The following is a 14,813-nucleotide window of genomic DNA, read 5'->3' on the forward strand; positions in this document are numbered from 1 at the left end:
CATAGAAATGATTTGTCTAAACTTATAATCTATTTATTATTTAAAAATTGTTAAGATTTTATTTACGATTGGAGAATATATTATATTGTAAAAACCTGAAAATTTCTAAATATGTATTAAAATGTTGCGTATTTATTTATATTTTATACCGGCAATTTATTAGCACGCACAAATTATAATAATTAAATAAAATCAAACTACCCCCTCATTAAATTTCCCCAATTTTCTCTACACTCTGCTTAAAATCGCAATTTTCTTGCAACAATAGAGCGATACGTAAAATTTAGAATTGCAAGTACTTACCTCCAATTTAAATAGCTTCAAAAGCTAGTTTTCAAGCCGAGTTTTATAAATTAAGTATTTCAGTTATTTTTATAATAAAATGTTAAAATTACTGTTATTTTGTTTTATTATTTCATACCCTACCAGTTGAAAATAACGATAGAAAACAAGGATATATATAAACGTTGAGGGGCAGACATACATACATTTCGACGACGCGGTTGGCGCAGTGGTAAAGCCTACTGAGCCGACGGTCCCGGGTTCGATCCCCGGTCAGGGCAAATATTTGTGTGATGAACTCAATTATTTGTTCTTGGGTCTAGGTGTTATTATCTATATATGTATTTATTAAAAATTATATTTATCGTCGCCTAGTACCCACAACACAAGCCTTAATTGAGCTTACTTTGGGACTAGGTCGATTTGTGTAATAATGTCCTATAATATTTATTTATTTATTATTATTTATACAAAATTGTTATTAGAGAATTAATTAGGTTTATTGAATTTTTCAGACATTAGAAAGAATATGAGAACTTTGGAATATAAGTTTGGAATACTAGGTTTACACAGTACACTATACATAGGTGAATTAAAAAAAAACAGCTTTAACTATCTTATACAGTCAGATACAAATTTGCACTTGTATTTTGAACAAACGAAATTTCTCAGTTACTACATTTAAAGCTAGTGCAACGGCCGGGTTTTCTCGAGTTATAAGTGGAGACGACTCACGACAGTGTTTTAAGCGACATCAAGTGAACGTCGTCACGTCAGTGAACAAGTGAGCGACGCCCGGCACTCCTTCGCTTCATAGATGTACCTATTAACTATTTAATTTCTCAAACTCAATCAAATTTTAGTCGGTTAAAAATCTTAATCTTAATCTTTCTTAATTGTAATATTCTAATATCTAATATATATTATAAAGGCGAAAGTTTGTAAGGATGTATGGATGTATGGATGTTTGTTACTCTTTCACGTAAAAACTACTGAACCGATTACAATGAAATTTAGCACACAATATAGAGGATAACTTGGATTAACACATAGGATAGGTTTTATCCCGGAAATCCCACGGGAACGGGAACTATGCGGGTTTTCCTTTGAAAACGCGGGCGAAGCCGCGGGTGGAAATCTAGTAAAAAATATTTAAGGCACCTGCGCCTGCGACACCCACCTCAGCATTTGTTGCATTAATGAAGATTTTTAAACACTGATTCTCAGTGCCAGCAATTACTGTTATAAAATCAGGAAGAGAAGAGCTAAAGATAAAATTTAGAATAAATGAAACACATTGTATATCTAACAATTATATAATTAAAAACATTTTTTTACCTAAATCTCATTTATTACCTATAATATTCTAGTATCCTTTGACTCCTCTAAATCTTCTTCTGTTATCAAGCTGTAAAGAAAAAGGATGTAATTAAACCTATTCTTACATTACAGAGGGTTAAATTAAGCTGCTCAGTGTATAGGAATTTGTAGACTGTAGATCATGAAATAGTAGCACACCCTGGGATTCTTAAATTAACATTTATGCCATTAATAGTTTATTATTCTACTTGGTGAGCGATGTTAATAATTAGCAAATTATTAATTATGTCAGTAAATCATAATTATAAAAATAATATTCTTACCAATGAGCGTTTGCACTCGAAGAAACTCTGACGCAATTGCAAGCATTCGTCAGGGACTGTGCCTAGTTTTAAACATTCTCTGGGTGTTTTCTTGTCCTAAAATAAAATTTTCAATTAAATACATGCCTTTATCTGGATACATTTATAACAATGATCATCAGAAACTTACCTTCTTACAACAATCACTATTTAAAAGACAAGACTTAAGATCTGCACGAACACCAGCACAAGATGACTGATCAACTAGACCCACTTCATCTGGACCGTAAGTAACCATTTTTTTTGCTAATTTATTATGAGTTTTAAGTATTTCTAGTTCGAAGCTGTGCCGTGTGCGGAGATAAAGTTTTTATTCAAATTATCAAATATTTTTATGTCAATGTCAATTGTCAGCGCTCCACGATGTGTCAATTTCAAAATACGAGCAATGGATAAAAATATTTATGGAATAGAAAATAAATTTGTAGTAAAATACTCCCCGTTTTCCAATTACAGAGCATAATGCGACTCAGTGCCGCACAATGCCGAATTATGCTGAAGCTTAATTGGAACGTGAAACGCACCAGCAGGTTGCGCCAAGTTCAGTGTTGAAAAAAAAATATTCATAGAGTTAGCAATAACCTCATTAATGTGTAAATAAAGTGGTATACATAATAATTGGTTGAAAAATATTTACGGTTATTTTAAGTAATTTGGATTTTGATTTTTTCATTAACATTTTTTTCAATGTTTGTACCTTCATCCATACTTATATTTATTTTTTTAACACAATTTGAATTAACTTTGTTTATTTCGAAAAAACTACAATGAAACGAAAGCTTTACAATTTTTCCAACAATTAATAATTATTACTAACGATAAATCGATTGCACGCATCAATTCACGCGCATTACTTTTTCTAGTGCTCGATTGTGCGAAGCGTTGCTGCTCAGGAGGAGGTTTATATTGCTCTGAGCGTTGCTGTAGTTGGAACATTCAACGTTAAGCATTATGCCGCATAATGCGCTCTAGTGCTGTAATTGGAAAACGGGGACTATCTTACAGATTTTTCAGGTTATAGCCTATAGGTAAATACTTTCAGTCTTATTCAAGAAATGTAGCCACAGAATGAAGCTCATATAAAAATATTAATTAATACTTTAGTACATAATATTTTGTATATTTATTATTATTTTTAATAACGGAAATTATGTGAATGTATTATTGTCAAATGTCTAATATCAGCTGTTAGTTAAATTGTCAGTTGTCACTTGTCAATAAAAATTAAAATTTTGACTTGTTTTGTTTTTGTTCACAACTCACGAGTTCTTATTTCATTTAGCTATCAATTATTATATTTTATATATCAAAGATGAATAAAATTTTCCCTGTTTTAAAAAGGAATTTATCTCACGTTTGTAATTTGAAACCGTATAAGGAAACCAAATGGTTAATGCCCAATGGTAATCCAACTGGAGTTTACGTTTATAATTGTGTGGCCGAAGAAAGAGTTCCAGTTATCTTAAATGATCCTACGATGGCTACATGGTACTCGTGTGGTCCCACCGTCTATGACTCTGCCCATATAGGCCACGCTTGTTGCTATGTTAAATTAGACATTATCCAAAGAATATTGAAAACATTTTTCAATATAAAGCTCGTAACCGCAATGGGCATGACAGATATTGATGATAAGATAATAAAAAAGGCGAAAGAGACAAAAACTGACTATAAAGCCGTCGCAAAGCAGTTTGAACACGAATTCTGGATAGACATGACCAATTTAAACATTGAAAAACCTATGATAGTTACCAGAGTTTCAGATCATATAAATACAATAGAAAAATTTATTAAAAAATTAATTGAAGCAAATATGGCATACATAACCAAAGATGGTTCAGTTTATTTTGATTCAACAAAGTTCCATCTGTATGGTAAGTTACAATCAATGCAGGATACTGGGGAGCCAAGTGATGAATTAAAAAATAATAAAATGGACTTTGCTTTATGGAAAGGATATAAACCAGGGGAGCCCAGTTGGCAAACACATTGGGGAGATGGGAGACCTGGCTGGCACATTGAATGCTCAGCAATGGTCAGTAAAGTTTTTGGCTCCCAATTAGACTTCCATGCTGGTGGTATTGACTTGAAATTCCCTCACCATGAAAATGAAGAAGCTCAATCATGTGCATTCCATAGCACAAGACAATGGGCCAACTATTGGATCCACATTGGTCATTTAAACCTAAAAGATACAAAAATGTCCAAATCCCTTCAAAATACTATTTCGATACCAAACTTATTAGAAACATACAGTGCAGATACATTTAGAATGGCTTGTCTGATGTCAAATTATAGGCATCCAATGGAATACAGCAACCAAATTATGAATATGGCCCAAGAAGTTGTAAATAAATTTAAGTTTTTCCTGAAAGATGTTAGTGTTTATGTGAATGATAGTCATGAGAGTAGTGCCTCATATAATTATAAACTTTTGAATAGTTTGCAGCTAACTCAAGAGAAAAATTTAGAGGCTCTAAAAAATGATTTTGACACACCAGCTTGTATCAATTCAATGCTAAATTTGATGAGTAATGCACATAGTATAATGAAAATAGATACAACAAACTTCTATCCTGTACCAATGATACTGATTGCAGATTATATATTAGATATGTTAACAAAATTTGGTCTGCAATTGAAAGAATCTTCAGAGCATAATATATCAAATTCACTCATTGATGCCTTGGTAGAGTTTAGGCATACTGTAAGAGGAAATGCTTTGAAAACAAAAGATAAGGAATTGCTCACAGCATGTGATATTGTTAGGGATAAAATGAAAACTGTGAAAATACAAATCAATGATAGCAAAACACCATCATGGGTTTATGTTAAATAAAAAAAATATGTTAAGTAAGCATTTTGTATAGTAATTTAAAATGTACTCTAGTAAAAGAAAATCAATATATAATTATATTATGTTACATCCTTGTCTTTTAATCTTACAGACTTCAACAAAAAATTATAGAAAACTAGATTTCCGCCCGCGGCTTCGCCCGCGTTTTCAAAGAAAAACCCGTTCCCGTAGGATTTCCGGGATAAAACCTATCCTATGTCCTTTCTCGGGTATCAAAATATCTCTATACCAAATTTCATGCAAATTGGTTCAGTAGTTAAGGCGTGATTGAGTAACAGACAGACAGACAGAGTTACTTTCGCATTTATAATATTAGTATGGATGTATTGTATGTTAACAGGGAAAATTAATAAAAAGACAATGTTTGGTTTTCTCATAACTTTTATTTACTTTAAATTAAATTACACTTATGACAGATCACTTGAGTATAAATACAAAGTTGTCCTTATCTCCCAAGTATTTATTTCCAAAATCTGAACAATGAACATCTCTAATAGTCAACACTATACACAGTTTTTTCATGTTTGTTCAGAAAAATTGCGAAAAATATTAAATGAGCAGGACTGAAACCATAACTGTCATCTCATCATTTTTATCGTCTTTTACAAATAAGGTGTTTCAAAAATGTGTCTTTGACTAGAAAATTAGGAATTATAATTCTTAACCATTCCCTGGTCATATGAAATAATTGGCAACATCTACCATACATATTTACGTTAACAAAATCATTGTTAAGTACTTAAAACTTTAATTGTACGAGGGAGATATGATCATAAACCTAATTGGCTTGAACATTTTTGTCTTGTATTAAATTTTCTGCCTTATACACTTTCCATGCCACAAGGTAGTCTCTGAGCATCTTATATAGTGAGTAATAATTAATGAATAATAAAACCACTATAGATAAGAAGTAGTGCCATACTATTGAGCTGAACAGCAGACATAATTTGAGCAGTACCAATGCAAGTTGTAGGCAGACTAACAGGCACATCAGTTTTGAAGGATTGTTGAATACCGTCTGAAATTAAAAAGTGAAATTATTTAGAAATAATATACATTTAAGTTGGTGATATGGATGTTTGTTACTTAATTATGGTAAAACTACTGATCCGATTTTGATATAACTAGTATCTTATGTACTACAACTAGAATAACATAAAAATATAAAAATACTAGCTTTTAATTGCTATTTTAAAAATATCAAGCTTTTAGGCAACTAATGTCTAAGAATTAAGTTTATCATCTGGGATATTATACTTTATTTAAAAACAGTGTATCAAATAAAGAGAAATACTCACATAAAACCTCACATGTGCCATATTAGTGGGATCCGAGGCTACTGTGGGTGTATCCGCGATGTATATTTGATCATCGCATCGAACCCGCGACCCTTGCGACCAAAATTTATTACCGGACCATTGTGGCACATCATTTGTTTCACTTGTTGCAGGACCTTAGAGATAAAGTAGGTATGTTTTTAATGCTTGACTGGATAGTAAAAGGGTTAAGTACGATAGTAAAAGGGTTAAAAGGGTTATTCTGGATAAATATAAATGTATTTTTTTTAATAAGCTCATATTTTTTAAATAAGTATATTATATTATTTTATGTGTTGGGTGCAATATACAAAATCAATATAGGATATTTTTTTAAACTAACATCTTATCCTATACACAAGTTATACTTTTTATCCCGCATCATACGAAATATTTGACCGCCTCCTCAGTACAGTGGTTGACGCGTGAGCGTAACACCGAGGGGTCCTGGGTTCGATTCCCGGTGGAAACGAAGAAAAAAAAATTGTCTTGGTCTGGTTGGACACAGAGGGCTGATCGCCTACTTGTCCCTAAAGAAAATCGATCAGTGAAACAGATGTATAATGCATCTGCCCCTTACCCCACTAGGGGACATGGGACTTCACTTTATACCAAATATAATCAACTCTATTTACTCACCCTCTAATTTCCAAGAGCCCAAATGCTTGGTAGCCCTGTGTGGTACATCGCAGAACAACGCAGGTAACATTTGCGCTGCGTACCGTCCACACAGGGCGCCCCATACTAACCCCACTTGTTGGGCCGCTGACAGCACGTCGTAATACAGAAACGGCTAGAAGCCAAACAAGCTGATATCATATAGTTAAAAAAACTAAAAAAACATGCTAGATGAAAACATCATGATAGAAACATCTAAAAACTCTTCTCTTTATTATACAAGATAATAAGATAAACTCATGAAATTATTGGATTCGTTAGTTAGTAGTAGTAATATGTATTACAGTAGGTTGAAATCAAGTCTTTTAGAGTGTGTTACACTTTAACATGCAGATGAAGCTAATATTATAAACCTGTTAAAAATATGAGATACTTGTGAATCTTCTACAAGCATTTTTTATTTGGTTTCTATCAAGTTTGAGAAGTGTTATCTGTCTGTAATTCTTGGCTCATGTTATTTGGCAATGTTTATTGTTTCGTTTACTATCTGCTTATCTCCCCAATATATGAAACAATGGTTACATAACTGATTGTTTATGTAATTTTGACAAAGCAGTCCAGTATTATTACATGCATATCATACATAGCAACATTTAATAAGTATTATAATTTGAAGTTGCTTAGAACAAAATTTAAGTGATGCATTAATATTAACGAACAATGTATCCACTATAATAAAAGAAAAATAAAAATCTCTAAGATTTCATTCTTCCATTAGAAGCTAGTGAGTAAAAAAAGAGCTTTATTACAAGTTTAAAAAATTACCTGTGCAAAACAGCATGGTACAAAACTGGTGTAATATGCACCAATTATTGAATGAAAAAGTATTTTCTTCACTCTGAGATTGAAATCTTCCTTCAACATTTCAACTTCTGAACGAATTTGTTCAGGGTCATGTGAACAACTGTGCATTGGTAGTGTCTCTGTGTGATTTAGCTCCAGGAATGCATCAAGATGGAATCCAAATAGAATGAAGTATATTATTGATCTGAAAAAGATATATAACATGTTGAAATTAATGAAATTTATTTACTATTCCAATATTATAAAGTAGTAGAGCTTATTTTAACAAACTAGTCTGAACAATTGATAAGCATTCATTATTGTTCTTCATAGTAAATTTATCAATCAATTTGTATGTTTACTCTATGATGTACTTCTGATGAATTAACTTTACTCAGTAATCATTATGCACAAGTAATCATTATGCACAAGATAACAATATGAGAAATGGAAAATATTAGGGGTGTAACGATAGAGATACCGATATATCGGCCGATATAATCGGCAAGCCGATATATCGGTATCGCCGATTATAAAACAACCGATACCGATATCAAACAATTCAAAAAACCGCGCCCAATGAACGATGCGGGAGGCCGCCCGCGCGTGCGCACTTTGTTTTTTGAAAAAACTCTACCAATAGTAAACTTTTATTAGAAACTGATTGTATGTGTATAACTTAAAGTTTAACTGACTTTACAAAATAATAATACTAAAATAAATGGTTTCTTGTTTTTTGATTTGGCATTGTTATTTAAAAGAATACGATTTACAGTTGAGTCTCTGTTAAATGTTGGTAACTTTTATACATAATTCACTATTTATTTTTCTACCAAGCCATCGATATCGGTATCGGTATCGCCGATATTTGATTACAAATATTGGTATCGGTATCGTATCAGCAAAATCATGTATCGTAACATCCCTAGAAAATATGCTCATTTTAATTTTTAAGAACATATATTTTTACTATATTTGCAAGTTCAGTTTATTCATTATTATACAGACAATACTTACGGATAAACCAAATACACCATTTTTACAAGAGGATATTTCATTAGTAAATAATATGTACTCCATCCAAGCATACCAATAATAGCACCAAGAATGAACATCCTGAAACAAGTTTTAGGAATAAACATTTACGTTTTACAAATTTCAATAACATAATAATATCTATATACAATGTCATACAGTATACTAGCTTTCCAAGCGCCTTCGCCCATTTGTAAAAAACTTCTCTTGAACAACTATGTATTAAAAACCCCCTTCAAAATCGTTTTCGTAATCTTAATGATACATAAGCATACAGACATACAAACAGCTGAAAGAAACTTTGTTTTATACAATGTGGTGATTAATTAATTTTTATTCCTACCCTCAAATAAATTTGTCACATACCTTGCTGCCATGGTGGCATGTGGCATCATTTTAGGTGCTACAAATAATCTCACTATGGCCACACTTGCACATAATAACATCCTTGGACTTATTATCCCCATAATAAACATCACCACATGTGGATCTACTAAATGGAAGTGCTAAAAGAAATAATGGTAATAATAAGCTTTTAAATTAAGCATAATTTTATTATATTATTATTAAAACAATAAATAAAACTGTTAATGTATTGCTGATGCATACAAAAATAGTTAAATGAGTACAAGTCAAGTATTTATCATATTTTTATTTTTATTTTTTATTGGTATGTAATAGGGAAGCGCTTGACCACAATCTCGCCTGATGTTAAGCTGAGAAGTGGACCTGTTCACTCTATGTTTAAATATATGTACTTTACCATTACATTTACCACTCTATATTTTTAATACAATGTGAACAGTATTTAGTAATATTTCTTTCTTACCATTGCTTGTGTTGTATATGATGTTGGCAGCCACCAAGCTGTTCTGTACAAATTCAAAAACTGTAGTCCTGTAGCTACTGCTAAAAATATGAAAGTCATAATTTCAAACAACAGTTCTCCATCTAAAGGTATAAATGGGAATGGGATGTGTTTAGGTGGTGACGGGCCCTCTGGCAATTTAACTTCTGGAACAGGTGTGTTTGACGGTAGCCTTGACCTTACACGTTTTCCGTTTGAAGAATCTTCATCTAGCACAGGTGTCCCCTTGAAGAAAAATAAAATTTATTTGAAAAACTTATTATTAAAACTTATCGAAATTTAAATTGTGAACTTTTAGACTTTGGGAGAAGGTATACGAAGAGAATTGCTAGGCTATCTACATATGGTTGTCTGAAGGTGATTAACGACTCATTCCTTATTCATTTAACTTACCTTTTTCGTCGCTCCAGACAGTTTCTTTGGGGCCACCATCTTAGTGGTTACCTGGGGTAAATGCCGTTTAATTAAAGGATCTTTAATGATCTTTCGCCGTCTGGAAATCGCGGTTGACGAGGTATTGCTGACTTGTGAGTAGGCCCACCGGCGAGCCAAGAGTATAGTCAAACAGCCAAGCACCGTTGGTAAGAAGAATACAACAAAAGTTCCACTTTCATCTTCGTCACAACTCATCACTCACATGATAAAATGTCACAATATAATTATTTCGATTTTACACACTTGCGATTATTTTGACAAAATGTTGTTTTAAACATGTATGACAAATCACAGATGTCATTTTCACGATGATTTCGAATTTGACGTTGTTACTTGTTTGACATAAACTATTTTTTTTTGTAGATTTAATGGCCTGGCTACCAGACCTTATGCCAAAACATAAACTAAAATATAGACTATAGTTGATTTTCTGTACTTAATATTACGAATCTGTGCTTCTTTCTTTGCTCAAATAATATTATTTGATTAATGGATTTTGTGCTAAAAAAAATTTCCATGATCATCAAAATTTTATTACAGAACAACTTAATTTGTTTTTACGGTTCTGTGGTTTATTAAAAAAAAAATTTGACATATTTGACGCATAATTTTGACGTTTAATTATAAACAAATTTTATTGATTCCAATTTCCACCGGCACCAATTCTATGAAATACGAAGTATTTATTGAAATGATTTATATACAACGTTAAGTGGTTAATTAAAAAAAATGTCTTTTGCTATTCTGTGTTCTTTTGTATTAGCGTTTTATGTGGTTATCTGGTTCTTTGATTCTGTGTTTAAGGTGATTTAAGTATTTTTATTTCTTAAGTAATTATTTTTGATAAAAGTACAATGATATTAATTGGAATATTTTCTTCCAGAGTTGTATGCACTACCCATATTATGCATTTTTGGAGGGAACCGGGTTAAAAGTTGGAATTTTAAATTTTACTTGGACAACTACTGCTTTTAATAGATGCATCTACAGATGGAGTAAGAACCTTGCACGTGTTTTAAGAAAATGGTTCACGGTTGGATATTACATAGCAGTTGGATTGTTTCTTCCATTTGTTGTATGGACTCTCATATCTTTTATTATTGAACACTTTAATGAGACAATACAAATTAACGGAGTGCCAGAGATCAAAGCTATATTACCCGGTGTAAATGTTCCCGCATCTGACTTTTGGATATGTTTCCTTGCAATTGCATTAAGTTCAATTTTCCATGAACTTGGACATGCGATGGCGGCTGCACATGAAGATGTGCAAGTTATTGCCGTTGGTGTATACATATTCACCATAATACCAATAGCATTTGTTCAATTGAATACAGAACATTTAAACAGCCTTCCCATTTTAAAAAGGCTTAAAATTTACTGTGCAGGGGTCTGGCATAACTTAGCTTTGGCGATTTTAGCGATGATGCTGTTTTTTGCTGCACCAGTTTTATTTAGTATTGCATATGAAACGGATATTGGAGTAAGGGTCACTGATTTCACATCTGACTCCCCCTTAAAAGATGCCAGAGGACTTGATAGGGATGATGTAATAAAAGCTATTAATGCCTGCAACATTAAAGACTCATATGACTGGTCATATTGCTTGCATGTAGCCCATGACAGATTTGGAGTATGCACCAGTGCTGAATTCATTGCACAGAATGATGAAATAATGATGGAAACAGTGAAAGAGAATGGAGTTGTTGAATGTTGTCGGAAGGATGATCTATACAGCTTCTGCTTTGAATACATGGAACCTAAATTGGTTGTGGATTCCGTTTTACCTGGACAGTACTCATGCTTAAAACCAAGGGATATGATAAAGGAAAAACTAATTAAATGTACAGAAATTGGAGGATATTCATGCCCCAGGAATATGCACTGCTTAAAACCATCATTAAATAACCATACATACTTAATTATCATAGAAAGGCAGGATAACAATGCTGTATTGTTCTTAGGATTACCATATGATGTCTACAACACTGTGTTTGTAGACCAATATTTCCCTAGATTATGGATATTTTCATTTTTCTCACCAACAGAATTTGAAAAATTACTTAGGTATATATTTATATTTACTATGGGTATTGGATTTGTAAATATTGTGCCATGCTATGCCACTGATGGTCATCATATTGCAAGAAATCTGATTCAGATGTTGGCTAAAACATTGAACAAAAATGGTGATTTTGTTACATTCTTCACAATATTTACTGTTTTTGTTGGCACATGTTTAACTGTGCCAATACTAGTTTATTTATTCTATAAAGCTATATTTCTAGATCACATTGATATCTAATTAGAAGTAGAAGTACATTTTTATACTTGTAGAAAACTACACATAATTGCACATTGAATGACATAGCGTGGGTGATAATTATAGATAAGATAGATATAAGCAGCATTTGATTTTTGTAAATAGCCTAGAATAGATTATATTGAATATTTATGTAATTTCTGTGTACAAATGTATTATAAATTAGATGTGCTATTGGCCAGAAATATAAAATAATGACATTTAGAATAAAATGTTTATTCATAATTTTTCCCCAGCTTATTGGCTGTATTTTATAGGTGTTTATTTATTTATTATAGACAAGTTGACCATCACATTCAAATTGGTTGCATTGACTATTAAATGTTCTTCCGAAAAACTTGAATTAGGCTACTGTTTAAAGGCGATAAAATTAAATACGATTTTGTAATAAATTATATTATTTATCAAACTATTTTATTCACAATCTAAAATATTACTGAATAAAAATGACTATACACTCCCATATTAACTTTCACTAAGAGCAAGAGATCTTTGAAGATCCTTTAATGACTTTCTTCCATAGTGTAACATCGATTTGATGACAGTTTCATCAGTGTGATGTTTATTATTTTTAAAATCTGTTTTTGCCCAATCTCTTAATTCGTCTCGAGTACTTTTATCAGACACTTTTCTCAATGTACGAAATATATCTCTATACAGCTTAAGAACCTCTTGCCGAAGAAGAAACTGCAACAAAATTTAATAAATAACGATGTAGTTACGAACCAAAAACATATCCAAAATAATATTATTCCATTTTACTGTTAAATACCTGCTTTAAACCCATCGCATTTTTGGGCAACTTTGAAGCCATTTTTAATATAAAAAATAATAATAAATATATCATAAGTTAAGACAGAACATAATTTCTATCGATTTAACTATATAATATTAACTGCGATACACTCTGATACACTCATCATAACTTTCGATTTTGATAATATTTTCATTGAATTTTCAATATTTATTGTTATTCTTTCGACTGTCAAGTGTCACTGTCACTGTCATTAGAAAGATCTCTTTGGATCTCTCAAATGTCAAAAGACAACACAGATTTCGCGTTTGCTGTTGCGTATAACGGATGCAATTTCAACTACCGTAAAAAGGAATTTTTATCGCTGAATCTCTAACTTTATGAAACGGTTATCCGACTTATTCCCAGTTTCTGAGTACTTTTGACGGTGGTCATCTGTTCATTAATAAATCATTAACTTTGTTAAATGCTTTTCTGAAAATCGAATCATAAGATAAACTGCGTTATGCTAAGTTAACCGAGTGCCTAAACAACAGTTCCCTTATAGCATATATCTCTAAGCAGACAATTTTGTAGTTTGTACGGTATTTTTCAATGCATTACAGATTTATTAATTGAAATGCCGCGGTCGGTTTCGTACGTATGCGCAAATCCACTACTTTTATGGAAGCTCCCTTTAATGTTAATTATTACATTCTGCTTAATAGCAAGGTTCATGATATACAGTCTTGTGACTGACGAAAAATAATATATAGTAAAGGGGAGCCGCTAGTTTTATGTTTAAAATCTGGAAAATAGCACATTTAAATTAAGATTGAATCTAGTCGGCAAAACCTTTTGTATGGATATTACATACAGGCTATTACCATGAAATTTACATTATATAAATTTTAATAACATTCTCATTCTCAAGTAGTTAGTAAGGTATGAAGACCTACCTGCCTCATAATTAGATATTCACATAATTTTACTATTGATATTATGAATAATAAATTATATGAATAATAAAAAAATGTCGATGAGATCGAACATACCTAAATTTCGAATTTTCTTCTTGTTAAGAGAAAACAAAACATGATATCTAGAAATATCATGAATGTTTTGTTATTCTAGAGTTTGAAAATTCGATAGAGCCCAAAGTTTATACATACCTAGATATAAATTATAAACTGTACTAATAAAGCTCGGGATCTTTTTTTTTCAATTTAAACTAGCTTTCCGCACATGACTTCGCCCGCTGTGTAGAAAACTTAACAAATTATGTACTAAAACCTCTATTAAATCTAATAAAAAAACCTCATCAAAATCCGTTGCCTAGTTTTAAGGGTGCGTATAAAGCAAAATTTTAAATTACCAATCTTCTATTAGAATATGATATAATATGTATGTGGTATTTAGGACCAAATCTAAAAAATAAAATAAATATCAAACTAGATGATATTTTCAAGGATTGTTTTTGACCAAAAACATAATATGTATATTAAAATTGACTCGAAAAAAAATCACTAATTTTCACAATTTTCTACTTGACATGGATTAGGTACCTACTGGCTAACTGTCGTGGACGATTTCTAAGAGTACCCGCGGCCCCGGCTAACTGCGCGGCTCGACGGAACACAGTGGGGTTTTAGTCGGTAAGAATCCGACATAACCCTTGGCTCCATCCCCGGGGGCCGTGGGTATCTTTGGAAGATTTCCCCACTATAAAAAAAAAAAAAGGTACTAGCTAACTGCGCGGCTCGACGGAACACAGTGGGGTTTTAGTCGGTAAGAATCCGACATAACCCTTGGCTCCTTCCC

The 14,813-nt window shown here is 32.0% G+C and overlaps 5 protein-coding genes across 5 annotated transcripts; 2 read left to right on the forward strand and 3 right to left on the reverse strand.

Annotated features, from left to right (window-relative positions):
* Window positions 1–1,579: 1,579 nt before the first annotated feature.
* Window positions 1,580–2,251, reverse strand: LOC149902824 (cytochrome c oxidase assembly factor 5). The gene is made up of 3 exons (XM_090109732.1): window positions 2,095–2,251; window positions 1,926–2,021; window positions 1,580–1,690 (listed from the first exon to the last, which is right to left on the reverse strand). The coding sequence occupies exons 1-3, from the start codon at window positions 2,200–2,202 to the stop codon at window positions 1,649–1,651; spliced, it is 246 nt and encodes an 81-aa protein (XP_089965858.1). The 5' UTR covers window positions 2,203–2,251; the 3' UTR covers window positions 1,580–1,648.
* Window positions 2,252–3,207: 956 nt separating this feature from the next.
* Window positions 3,208–4,890, forward strand: CysRS-m (cysteine--tRNA ligase-like protein, mitochondrial). The gene has a single exon (XM_090109647.1). The coding sequence runs from the start codon at window positions 3,277–3,279 to the stop codon at window positions 4,801–4,803; it is 1,527 nt and encodes a 508-aa protein (XP_089965773.1). The 5' UTR covers window positions 3,208–3,276; the 3' UTR covers window positions 4,804–4,890.
* Window positions 4,891–5,184: 294 nt separating this feature from the next.
* On the reverse strand, window positions 5,185–10,237 carry LOC149902826 (transmembrane protein 39A). The gene is made up of 8 exons (XM_090109583.1): window positions 9,895–10,237; window positions 9,463–9,726; window positions 9,000–9,139; window positions 8,616–8,714; window positions 7,581–7,803; window positions 6,777–6,930; window positions 6,120–6,274; window positions 5,185–5,839 (listed from the first exon to the last, which is right to left on the reverse strand). Exons 1-8 carry the CDS (start codon window positions 10,129–10,131, stop codon window positions 5,600–5,602), a joined length of 1,512 nt encoding a protein of 503 aa, XP_089965709.1. The 5' UTR covers window positions 10,132–10,237; the 3' UTR covers window positions 5,185–5,599.
* A 389-nt stretch (window positions 10,238–10,626) lies between these two features.
* S2P (membrane-bound transcription factor site-2 protease) lies at window positions 10,627–12,471 on the forward strand. The gene is made up of 2 exons (XM_090109545.1): window positions 10,627–10,740; window positions 10,820–12,471. The coding sequence occupies exons 1-2, from the start codon at window positions 10,666–10,668 to the stop codon at window positions 12,239–12,241; spliced, it is 1,497 nt and encodes a 498-aa protein (XP_089965671.1). The 5' UTR covers window positions 10,627–10,665; the 3' UTR covers window positions 12,242–12,471.
* Window positions 12,472–12,653: 182 nt separating this feature from the next.
* LOC149902828 (LYR motif-containing protein 2) lies at window positions 12,654–13,251 on the reverse strand. The gene is made up of 2 exons (XM_090109546.1): window positions 13,032–13,251; window positions 12,654–12,946 (listed from the first exon to the last, which is right to left on the reverse strand). Exons 1-2 carry the CDS (start codon window positions 13,104–13,106, stop codon window positions 12,725–12,727), a joined length of 297 nt encoding a protein of 98 aa, XP_089965672.1. The 5' UTR covers window positions 13,107–13,251; the 3' UTR covers window positions 12,654–12,724.
* Between the last annotated feature and the right edge of the window lie 1,562 nt (window positions 13,252–14,813).

The sequence above is a fragment of the Colias eurytheme genome, chromosome 14 (genome assembly GCF_061535395.1).
Source record: "Colias eurytheme isolate Ceu_HAF_F1 chromosome 14, ilColEury1 Martin Lab GWU primary, whole genome shotgun sequence".
Classification (NCBI taxonomy): domain Eukaryota; kingdom Metazoa; phylum Arthropoda; class Insecta; order Lepidoptera; family Pieridae; genus Colias; species Colias eurytheme.